Source organism: Arachis ipaensis, chromosome B01 (assembly GCF_000816755.2).
Source record: "Arachis ipaensis cultivar K30076 chromosome B01, Araip1.1, whole genome shotgun sequence".
Lineage (NCBI taxonomy): Eukaryota > Viridiplantae > Streptophyta > Magnoliopsida > Fabales > Fabaceae > Arachis > Arachis ipaensis.
This window is the reverse complement of record NC_029785.2, coordinates 14,362,796-14,374,596: the sequence shown is the minus strand read 5'-3', so window position 1 is coordinate 14,374,596 and position 11,801 is coordinate 14,362,796. Positions and strand designations below refer to the sequence as shown.

The window sequence follows — 11,801 nt, the reverse complement described above, 5'->3', positions numbered from 1 at the left end:
TAAAGTATTAATTTTGTCTTCAACGTTTGGATCAAATTTTAATTTAGTCCCTAACGTTTTAAACGTCTTATTTCAGTCTCAAAAAATTTTAAACTGATTTAATGTTGTCCTAATGTCAAATTTAATATGAACAATTAACTTAAAGAGCCAATAACATTTTATTTCAGAACATAAGTAAAATCAACCCATTAATATTCAGTAATGTAAAAATTTTTCATTTGATTCTAGAGTGTTGATGATTAATTATTAGAATTTAGAATTCTTTTTTACAAGGAGATTGAGAAGAAGCGGTATTATAAGAAAATTTTGGTTGTATTTCTCTAATACAGAAAGAAGATATAACTTAACAATTACGTTATTAACGTTCACATAACTCACTCCATTAACTATTTTGTGTCAAATTTACCTATAAGATAACATTAAATCTCTTTAAAATTTTTTAGGACATAAATAATATGTTTGAAACGTTGGAATCTAAATTAAGATCTGCTCCAAACATTAGGAACTAAAATAGTAATTTAACTAATAATAATATGAGTATATACCCATTTTGGTCCTCAAAGAATTTTAAACCAAACACTTTAATCCCCAACTAAAATTAATTACTTGATTGGTCCCTAACAATTAATTTCGTCAGTCACTTAGGTCCCTTGTTCTGTCAACTCTAACGAAGGATAAAATGGTCCTTGATAACTCTAATAGAGGACAAAATGGTCCTTGACAACCTCTGTGCAGAAACAACACTATTCTCTCCCAAATTTCATCATATCTTACATAACCCTAACATTCTAACATTGCAACTTCAAGTTACATGTGTATATTTTGCAACTTCAATGTTCAAAAGAAGAAAATCATCAACTTGTTTTCAACCAATTCATACTCAGGAAACTAATGACTATATCTCTCAAGTAATTATCGTCTTCGATGGATCCCATAAATCTATACAACAAGTTCGATTTGTTAAGACCCGTCGTTGTCATCGTCATCTCCCTCCTCCTCTGCCCTATTATTTCTATGGCCACATTGTCCACCACTCCAATCGCTTCCTTCATTTTCTTCTCTGAATTAATGTTCAGTAATCGCTTCAGTTTCCATATGAGCGGTGACGGTGACATTGCTTGCTATACTAATAGCTTGGATGCAAGGTTGAAACTGTCTACCAGCTTGGACCCAAAAAGAGAAGGAATGAAGCACTTGAGGTCCATTCCAAATGAGAATTTACATATGATGTTGAAGGAGAATCTTCTCGTGATGTCCTAGTGTCCAACAATCCATATTGCTTGGCAGATAATGGAAAAAGACGTGCCCTTAGGGTAGTTGTAGAACTTGATCTTGAGGATGTGGTGGACGTTGTCGGGGTTGAAAGTGATGTTATCGAGGATGTGGAGGTGTATACTTTTGGTGGGCGAAGTGAGGAGGAGGTGGGTAACTAGTCACAGATATTTGAAAAGTGTGTGGTTCATGACATGTTGAGGTAGGTGTGACATGCGTGGCAGTTACACCATGACTTGATTTTGGAGCTGAAGAGGAGAAAGGAGAAGATGGAGAAGAAGACTATGAAGGTGAAGAAGGAAAGTATGAATGTTAAGGTTATACGAGATATTATGAAAATTGGGAGAGAACAGTGTCATTTACGAACAGAGGGAGCCAAGGATCATTTTATCATTTGTTAGAGTTGTTAGGAACCATTTTGTCCTCTGTTAGAATTGTCAATGACTATTTTGACCTCCATTAAAGTTGACGGAACAAATGATCTAAGTGTCTGACAGAATTAATTATTAAGGACTAATCAAGTAATTAATTTTAGTTATACTCATATTATGCACCTTAGATTGGGTTTGATTCCTTTTGGAATCAAAATGGGAATTTTCTTTTAGTGAAAAAGAATTGAGTGAAGAGTGAAGATTCTCACTGTATTAATAAAGAACATGTGTAATTTTTTTTTCTTGTTACTCATAATAAAAAGAATTATTTTTACTATTCACTCAAAAATACTCTTCACCATAGTATTATCTAATCTAAATTAGTATATTTTTATTGATTTTCATTTTGAATTGGATTTGATAAGTGATTTTGTGTGTTTGGATTAACTTTTATAAACAAATGTTAGTATGAAGGTTTTTTTTTTTTGCAAATTAATTTTGATTAAAATTATATATCAGTGCCAATGTAGTAGTGATCTGTGTTAGGAAATTTTTTGTTAAACGTGATTTTGAAAGAATAATATTTTTGGATATTTCTATTTAATTTAAATATTAAAGATATTTTAAAAGTTTAATAAATTTTTGAAAAAAGAACTTTATGCTAATAATAATAAAAACATACAATATTTTAGCAGAGTAACTATTAGTGTCGGTCACTTTGAAATGTTTTTCATAATGTTTGAAATTTTCAATTAATAATTATACTATTAATCTATAAAAGTATTGAAACTTATTCTGTCTCTTTCCATCAATTAAAGAATGTTTAAAAAATTATCTTTATACTACACTTGATTTTATACTTCAATTGTGTATTCAATTAAGTTGACAGGAAAAATGTCTAACAGCGTAACATAAAAATCATACGGGACTGAATTCATGAAAATCAAAAGCATGCAACTCTCAAAGTCAAGGAAGCACTAATCAGTTGTAAATTGTTCTAGAAAAACTCATGAAATAGGGACGAGATTTAACAAATAAAGAAAGCGAAAACCCAGAATCGTAAAGGGAAATGGGGGACGAGGAAGATCAATGAACGAACATAAAATCATATGGGGAAAAAAAATAAAGAAAATAAACAATGAAGGTTAAGAGGGTACCAGAAAACAGTGTAGGCATAGAAATCAACGTCCAAGCACATGAAGAGAAGGGAAGCAGAGGAAAAGACGGTTTGCCCCAACTCTCTCTCTCTCTTAATTATTAAATTTAAAAAAGAATGAATAAAAGGGAATATTGAGGGAAATGTAGAAAAGGAAAATAGTCAGGGACCGTGAGTAAGAATATGAACATGAATGTGAAGATAATGGAACAGCATATTAGTCACATGATAAATTGAATTTTGTTTTTGTAGTATTATTTGCTTTTGTTTTGTTGGCAGTTTGCAATTGACTTAGACACAACGCAGAAGAGATAAGAGTAATTTTGTGATGAAAATGAAACCGTTTAGGTAAGAGGTGTTGTGGGCCTCACATATTGCCTTGCAACTAAGAATGTGCAGAGTGATTTCGAGTACATATGTGGGTCTTAACTCTTAACTCTTACTTATTGAGAAAATGTACGACTAATATTAACAAAAGTTAAGCGTGGTACTTCATATTCAATCCATAATTACAAGTATTAACAAAAATTGTATTTAAACAACGTATTTGACCAACTCCCTTGAACAACTCTCCACATAGCAAGTTCGAGTTCAGAGCTAGCAACAACTAGGTTGAGAATGAAGCAGTTGTAGTCGAGTTGATACTTACTAAAGAGACAAGAGAAGAGTATGCCAGCCATATAGAAATCCACTCAAACTCGCAAATTAGAGTGACTTGTGTGCTACGTGAATCTATTGTAATAATATTGTACTGGCATGACCAAGTACAATCTCATACAAGATCTACACAACCTATGCATTACTATTGCAGGTACCTCCACCATTGATTTGTTACATCACCACCGATTACAAGTTCAGCATCCTCCTCCTTCACATGGCCCAATCACACAATCACACGGACGAAAATAAATTTTGCTCCCCCACAGGGCCCGTGAAAACATATGTAGGATGTGCATAAGACTTAAGAGTTGCTTAACGTTTAAGGAATTTGACTAACTAAATTCTGAAAATAGCATTTCTGTAATATCAAGAATTGATAATTCATATATCATTGGTTTCCCCACACAGCCACACTTATTGCACCCGCCGGATAATCTGAACCAGTATTTTATTTGACAATAAATTTGATCTATTATCTATCTATTATTCTTAAAATCAATTATTTCTCCTCACACATTTACCATATTTTCTCCTCAATTGCAATCCCTAGGATTTGAACCCGCCTTTGAAATGGGGAGGGGGAGATATGCCATGTAAGCTAAGGCTCATTGGCAAATGTACACATACTAAGAAAGTAATAGATGAAGAAAAATATTGATCAGTATTTTCAGCCAGCAATCCAATTCCTTTAGTCCAAAGTGTCCAACAACCCAACTTAATGCATTTAGCCTACACTTTTAAATATTAACGGCTAACAACTAAACAAGAACAATAAATTGCACTGGCCATGTAACATTGCTCACAGCATCACACTTCAAAAATTTCACTTGATTCCTATTTGTGACAACTCAGAGGTATACAATTGAAAAGTCATAACAGATTAATCTGTTAATAATATTTACAACATATATAGGTGGTGATATCAATTAAAGCAGAGACATCTTGAACACACAAAAATGCACTTGAACAATAGCGGTTTAATAGTACTGCTGCTTACTTTGTAAATGTCGAGCTAATTGCCTACAAACTTCACATCAATCTGCATATAATTCCGTTTGTAAGAGCTTGCTCGTCTCTTGAGGCCCTGGTATCTACCATCGAACATGCTGATTAATCCCTCTCTGATGACTTGTAAGCAAATCAATGGGCTTGAGACAGCTAGCCCTGAGTTATCAGACTTCTATGCTCAAGGCGAGAATCGAACATCTAACAATAAAGCTGAATACACTATAAATAACATTGTACTTGCAAATTATAATTTGCTAGTTATCTTCAAAGTTTAACATACAAGTATACCCAATAAACAGTACCATTTAGTGGAGATTCTCAAAATATGGAGTACCCAAAATTGATGAATACATTAACCTTTCAGTCCAATCAAGTTCTGGGAAAAACTAACATTATTCCAGTATTTGAAAGTGAAAGGTAATCTACACAATTTAGAGATTCAATGTGTCAAATGCATGAGAATGGTGAATTATATGTGATGTATTATATTATATTTCTAGTCTGAGAACATAAAAGTAAACTAAGGTGTTATCACTGTTACTTGCACAGTTCTTGAATCATGTAGTGATAACTGATAAGCAATGGTTGGTTGCTTAAATGTAATGTGAAATATAGCAAAATAAAAAGAATTATAATTAGTTGACTTCAAAATTATAACAATTTAATCACCTTGCTGTGATTTAAAATTTTCAATTAGTCCATCTAACTATGACTACAGATAAAATAAAGTCGACTGAAAATCTTGCCACATCAGAAAACCATTCAATCAATCCAGACGGATTATGAACTAAATCTATGCATAAGCATATGAAGAAATGTGCATGCACTTCAACCCATGCCACCTACACCTTCTCAAGTAAGGTACAAAAACATGGGTGAGAAATTTGGTGGTACAAATAGCTTTATCCTTAGATCTAAAGTGCACATCTTTAGCACAACTTACTAGAAAATTACACAAGCCAATTGGAAACGAAGAAATGATATTACGACTAAATTATCGTGTGTATTGCAAAATGATAATACAATACCTTTACTGGAAGACATAGTGATATTCAAACAATAAACTTTTGTAAACTTTAAAATCAGTAGTTCAAATAATCACCCGAATACACCACAAGAATGAGAAAAATTGGCAACTTAAAAGGAAACCTAGTTGTTTAAAGTTCAAACATGTTCTCCCATTGAAGATTACCTTAACCATATTTTTAGCCAGTCACCAGTTAGTACCACCGAGGGAAGTCATCTTGCAACAACACATATACATAGTCAAACAAACAAAAACACAGGTAAAATACCTTGGGAAGCAAATAACATCTCAAAACTTTATTTAGTCAAGGATTCGGCTAGAATAACAGTTTTGTCACTGTATCATATAGATTAAAGTTGCTTTCCACTCCAAAAAGCAAAACTCTTCGTATACCATAGATAAAACTCATAATGTGACTCGGGAAACATTATCCTAATAATATTTGCTACTTTGTATACAAGTATTTTAAATTGACTACTACTTCATGACTTATAAATCCTTAGTGGGAACAACATCAACTTGTCTACACCATCTAGCTAAATAAAACTCTGGCAATACTGTCTACACCACAAATAGCACGACAATAAATAATTACAATACCTGCAAACTAGTAATATTTTGAGATGTGATCTATTTCTTGGTGTGTACTGGTATAGCAATATTTTTCTTGGCTACAGTTATTTACTAGTGTTAAAATCAAACAAGAGGCTCTACTGCAGGAGATGTTGATTGGCATGCCTGTTCAGAAGTGCCAACCATTAGAACGCCAAAAGCTCCTTGCACTTTTAAGGGAACGAGCATGCTTTATCTTCAGAAACAACTTGTATGCGATCTCTGTTTTATTTGAAGCAAGCAACCTGTTACTTAATTTACTATATACAAGCCTACTTGGACAGAACCCTTTCTGCAAAGACTCCTCCATGACAAGAACCGCATTTTCAAGCTGTCCTATGTTGCAAAGTCCAGTGATGATGCACTCATAAACTTCAATATCTGAATTATACCCACATTCTTGCATCTCCTGCCAGATATTTAGTAACATTCCACATTTCGCAAACTTCATTAGACGCATAAGCAATATCTTATAAGCATTCATTGATATCATACATCCTAATTTTCTCACTTTCTTGTAAATAACTATTGCAGCATATGGTGGACCATAGTTGCATAAATGCTTGATGAAGGAGGTTACCATCCCAGTAGAAGGTACAACTCCTTGCCTTAGCATTTCGTCAAACATCTGGAGTGCATCAGCAACCTTCCGAGCTCTCAAAAAGCCAATAATAATTCTTGTGTACGTATCAAGATTAGGTTCACAATTATTACTCAACAATGCTTTATAATACTTCATAGACTCATCAAAATCTCTAACCGACACAAAATTAAAAATCATTGCATTATAAGTCTCAGTATCAGCTGGACAATTTTTCTCCTGCATTTTATTGAAAACCTCAACAGCCTCATCAATGCGGCCAGCTCTGCCTAAACCCTCAATAAATAAACTGAAAGTCCTACAATCAGGATGAAATCCATCTACTTCCATTTCCTTCATAATCCTCTCAATCTCATTCACACTACCCAACTTAGACCAACCACCAGCAACAACATTGTACGTAGTAACATCAAAAGATACTTTCCCTTTCATTGAATTAAACACAGAACTTGCAGCACTCATATGAGACCGTTGGCAAAGGCATGACAAGAGTACATTCAAGGCATCTGCATTGCGTCTCAACCCGAGATCATCCAAGTTGCTAAACACTTGAATTGCTTTAGACACATGACCAGCCCTGACAAAACTATCAATAACAATAAATAACAGTAACAAATCAGCTTCTAAGCCATTAACCTTCATGTCATCTAATACCTCCATCATGAACTTGAAAAACTTCCTTCTTCCTAGTGCCTTAACAATCACACGGTAACTGCCAATGTCCTTAGGTAACATTGGCTGTTTAATTGCCCAGTTAAAAAATGCAACCATGGCTTCACCACCCAAGTTCCCAGAGTTCACTACCCTACCGAGAACATCAATATTCACATCAACACCAACATTGGATAAAGCTTGTTCAATTGCAGCCTTACCATTCAGCTTCTGAAGAAAAACACCACGCAATTTCTCCTCTGGTGACAAAAACCCATCGACAGGTTCCCTTGCCGATTTGGATTCATGGTCTTTCAAGATAGTGTTCTGTGATGCACATTTGGCTATGGGTAAGAGCTCCGATATTTGCTCAAGAACGAGGTGTTCGTCGAGATTGGAAATGGTTTTTTGTCGATCAGGGAACAGTTCTTCTGAGAAGAAAGAATCTGAAAGATGGTGGAGGGATGTGGAAATGGAACTGAGCTTGGAGGGAAAAGGGTGTCTCAATTTGGCACACTGCACTAGAAGCGGTAGAAATCGAAATGCCATATATGATCAGCTCCACTAAATGTTGCCTTTAGCATATACCTGAGAGGAGTAGGTTTATTTAGCTTTGTATTTTGAACCCCTGCAAGGTACAAGATTTACCATTTTAGTAAAAAAAAGAAACTGGTAAAGAAAATCTTTTGTTCCTAACACCTTGAGTAATGAGTACATAAATTTACCCCTAGACCTAACATTTTTTTCTTTCTTAATAAGTTGCGACACACAATGTACAATAACACAATCATCCAATTTGTAAGTAAAGCAATAAGTCACAACAGGCAATGATGTGCACGGACATTAATTATGCAACGAGTTTAATTTTCTATGCCATATACTGGAATACTACATTATCATAGAAAGCAGTTGAAGGTCTATCACAATGTACAGTAACTCAAGAATGACTGTGATGATTAAGATAAACAAGATTCTGATGATATTTCTGATTTGGATTCCCCTTGACAGTGGCTAAAAAGTTACAGCTTTAAGAATAGCTTTAATTATGAAGGCTAAATTCCACATACATAAAATGGGAATCCATATCAAATCAACTCCAAAACTAACCATTTTATCACAAAATCAACAGTAATGCATAGGTTGTGTAGATTGTATATGGGACTGTAATTAGCAAAGCTTATACCTTTTGCAAAGTGCTTAATTTGAAGTTCTAGCATTATAGAGGATCCACTTGCACTTCCTACAGACATAATAATGGCGAAACTTAGATTCTACTATACTAACAAAAGCACAAGATAGCATGAAGAGGAAAGACTGAAAAAGGACAAGAAAAGGACGGGAGAGAGTAAAAGTAGCGACATTAACTAAGAGAACAAAATCTATGCAGAATTTGCTGCCAAAATTTATAAAAAGAATACCACGCAAACTTGAGCAAGCCTGAAGCCTCATCTGCTTCAATATACAATTGAAGGTTTCATAGAAACTAGTATTCTTAAATTGAGCACTCACTGTTATTTCCTTTGCATATTCAAAATACCCTGGTTTCTCATCACAGAACACATCCTCTAATTCTTTAATTTTTCAAATAGTTATGCTTGGTAAGTTAAATTTTAACTTTAGGCTTCATAGCGTTAGGCATATACGCTTTCCAGTTTCTCTTAAGCAAGTAAATTACAACCTTTATGCTCTCTGTAGTAACTAGAGTATCTTTGCTTCCTCTACCACATGAAGATAGCTCCAAGAAAGACATAATCCTATATCCATTTTTTATTTTCAATACCAACAATCTGAAAGGAACAACAGCCACAAAATTAGGATTAACAAGAGCTTAACTAACGAGAACAAATATGTAGTAACTTATTGTAGAATTTTTTATATTATTTTCTTATTTTTTAACTTCTGCGTCAATTATAAAAGTCAGATGCAACAGGCTGGAAGGGTTCCTCAATTATGTCAGTAAGATCAGGAAATCTCCACCATAGTGCTTGGATCGACAAGATCCCTTAAGTAATCATCCATAATTCCAGAATGAATCACTAAAACAGAATTACAAAATCAATTTATAGAAATTGAAAACCATATAATAAATATGATCAACAGAAATAGAATTACAGAAAGAATCACAAACAGAAAAATATATCAACAGAACAGAAAAAGAAAACCATAAGATAAAAAAGATCATCAATAAATCTCATTGTGTTTGTGCCACAGCTATACCAGGTGAAAACCAAGCCACACCTATAAGACTTGACAATTTTCTTCATATGATAAGCCTTCGTCTTTCCATTTGTTACATTCAAATGACAAGCAAAACAGAAACAAATTAAAGCTCCAGAATGTTAATTAGTTCATTCATAATAACAAGGTTTATTGAAAGTCAGGCAAATTAAGATTCTAGTTGGGCAGAACAAAGCACAAAGAGTTGAGAGCCAGCTTTGAATTTAATCATTTTAATCACTCACTTTATTTTCATATCTTAAAGAGGCAAAACCAGAACTAATCAGATAAAATCAAGGTTCTGAAAACCGGACCAGTCATCGAACCGCTTTAGCTATTGGTTCACTGGTTTACTGGTCCAACCGGTTTAACCGTGGTTCAACCGGAAAAATTTATAATAAAATAATAAATAAATTATAAATAAACACTAAAAATAAAAATAGGAAAAAAATAATTTTCTATTATTCCACAAGGCCTATTGATACCTGAAAAAGTATTTACCCTTATGATTATCAATTTGTCATTCAGTTTGTTACTAATCGAAATTTAAGAAAAAGCTCCACTGTTCCCCACTACATTGCCTTAACACAAATCCTGGAATACACAATGCTCTCTTAATTCCAAATTAAACTTGAAAAGTTCAAAATCACACCATGTATTCAAAAGATAAATAAATAAGATAATCATATTCTGCTACACATAGAAGCCTGAACAGGAGTGATTAAGATAAAAGTTAATATCAAAGTGGTGCTTTACAATCCTAGACTACTTACAGCCATCAAATACTGCTAAAATTGACATCAGGATGTGTAGCATCATGTAATGCACTCAAGTAAATCCTATTGGAGAAAACTTCAATCCAAAAATTTATAGTACAACATAATGCTTCTCAATGTAGCTAGACTAACACAGAAAACTCACACAGTTAAGCAAATCATTATTGCAAGCCAGTCTTCTGAATAGCTACTCTTATTCCCATTCCTCCCAGCAACCACTAATGTTGAGCATTCAGGACTTGGCAACAGCATTGAAAGGGAATATGACAGTAACATTTTCTTGCAAATAAGGGAATCATACGCCACAAAAATCCCCATAATGATAATGGAAAAATCACCTTCAAGATATGAGAAGAATCCCCCTTGCTGGACCAGTTTAGTAGTGATCAAGAATATATCACTTCATTAAATAATGGTATTAGTTACTAATACAATCTGTTAAAACTTTTTGGTAAAGGAACCCATCAAATCCTACAAAGGAATCAAGCTGAATCTCTTCTACAATAGCTTTCTACAGGCAGGGACAAAAATAACAAATTTGAAAGGTGAAGGGGTTTCTGGTCGGGAGGGTTGAGGAGGAGGGGACTAAAAATTAACAGAAAGAAAACATATAATAATTAACCACCTGAAACAGACTTACATATTATCAAAAGACACATCAGACATGAACAATTCTCAGCAACAAAATTCCAAGCAGTGAACAAAAAGAAACCCAACATGCAATATCCTTCTCTGATTTACCAGACAAAAACAGAAAAATAGAAAAACAAAGAAATCCACCTACTGACCGAGAATAGCAGAACAGAAAAACAGCAGAACCAGGGCTAATCAATAAGAAATAATCACTCAATAAAAAATTAAAACCACACAACATTCAAATTTTCAATAATCATTGGATGATTTTTGAGCAAAGAACGAAGAACAAAGAATGAAAAAAAATGAAGTCATTATTACCTTCGTTCTAAGCAGTCTGAGCAGAAGGGCAGAAGCGCGATCGAGACGGAGACCAGGCGATGAGCACAACGACGAACGGCGGCAAAAGCGTGGCTGAGCAAAGGAAGAGAAGACGGCGGCCGGCGAATTCGAGGAAGAAGTTGCGCTTGGTGAATGAGGAAAGGGGTTGGAGACTCGGGCTCGACGCCCAGACGAAGACGGTGGTGTTGAGCGCGACGGATGCCGGCAGAAGAGCAGCGGTGGGGGAGCAGAAACACGCACAGTTCGAGCACTCACTGGCGGAGGAAGGCGCGAGCAGACGAGCAAGAGGAGAGAGGCGAGATGCGAGCACACGACGCGGAGGATCCGGCGAGAGGCCCAAGAGCACGAAGACGGAAGTTCTTGAGTGCGACGGACGGCGGCAGCAATCTCTCACTCCGACAGACGGCGACAACTATTGGTGGTGGCTAGGGTTTGATTTCTTTGGTGGAGGCTTGGGCAGTTTGCTCTTTGCTGA

The 11,801-nt window shown here is 34.8% G+C and overlaps 2 protein-coding genes across 8 annotated transcripts in view; both read right to left on the bottom strand.

The window, feature by feature from the left end:
- The window catches only part of LOC107646903 (CASP-like protein ARALYDRAFT_485429), an 18,904-nt gene extending 15,281 nt beyond the window's left edge, over nt 1–3,623 (bottom strand). The window contains exons 1-2 of the mRNA XM_016351048.2: nt 3,615–3,623; nt 2,801–2,892 (exon numbers count right to left, since the gene is read on the bottom strand). Coding sequence (XP_016206534.1) covers nt 2,801–2,892; nt 3,615–3,623 — 101 coding nt within the window. The remainder of the gene's footprint in view (nt 1–2,800; nt 2,893–3,614) is intronic.
- Nucleotides 4,273–11,795, bottom strand: LOC107625817 (putative pentatricopeptide repeat-containing protein At5g43820). 7 transcript variants are annotated; one of them, XR_002358726.1, is made up of 6 exons: nt 11,306–11,795; nt 9,037–9,145; nt 8,542–8,598; nt 6,095–7,986; nt 5,660–5,710; nt 4,273–4,623 (listed from the first exon to the last, which is right to left on the bottom strand). XR_002358726.1 is itself a non-coding variant. In XM_021117823.1 (4 exons), the coding sequence occupies exon 4, from the start codon at nt 7,905–7,907 to the stop codon at nt 6,237–6,239; it is 1,671 nt and encodes a 556-aa protein (XP_020973482.1). In that variant the 5' UTR covers nt 7,908–7,986; nt 8,542–8,598; nt 9,037–9,145; nt 11,306–11,795; the 3' UTR covers nt 5,761–6,236. The 7 variants fall into 7 exon arrangements, 6 of the variants coding, with proteins under 6 accessions (XP_020973482.1, XP_020973485.1, XP_020973495.1 ...); XM_021117823.1 differs by lacking the exons at nt 4,273–4,623; nt 5,660–5,710 and having other exon boundaries at nt 5,761–7,986; XM_021117826.1 differs by lacking the exons at nt 4,273–4,623; nt 5,660–5,710; nt 11,306–11,795 and adding an exon at nt 9,576–9,905 and having other exon boundaries at nt 5,761–7,986.

Excerpts from the sequence above, each read along its gene's own strand:
- LOC107625817 (XM_021117823.1), bottom strand. The coding sequence starts at position 7,907 with ATGGCATTTCGATTTCTACCGCTTCTAGTGCAGTGTGCCAAATTGAGA.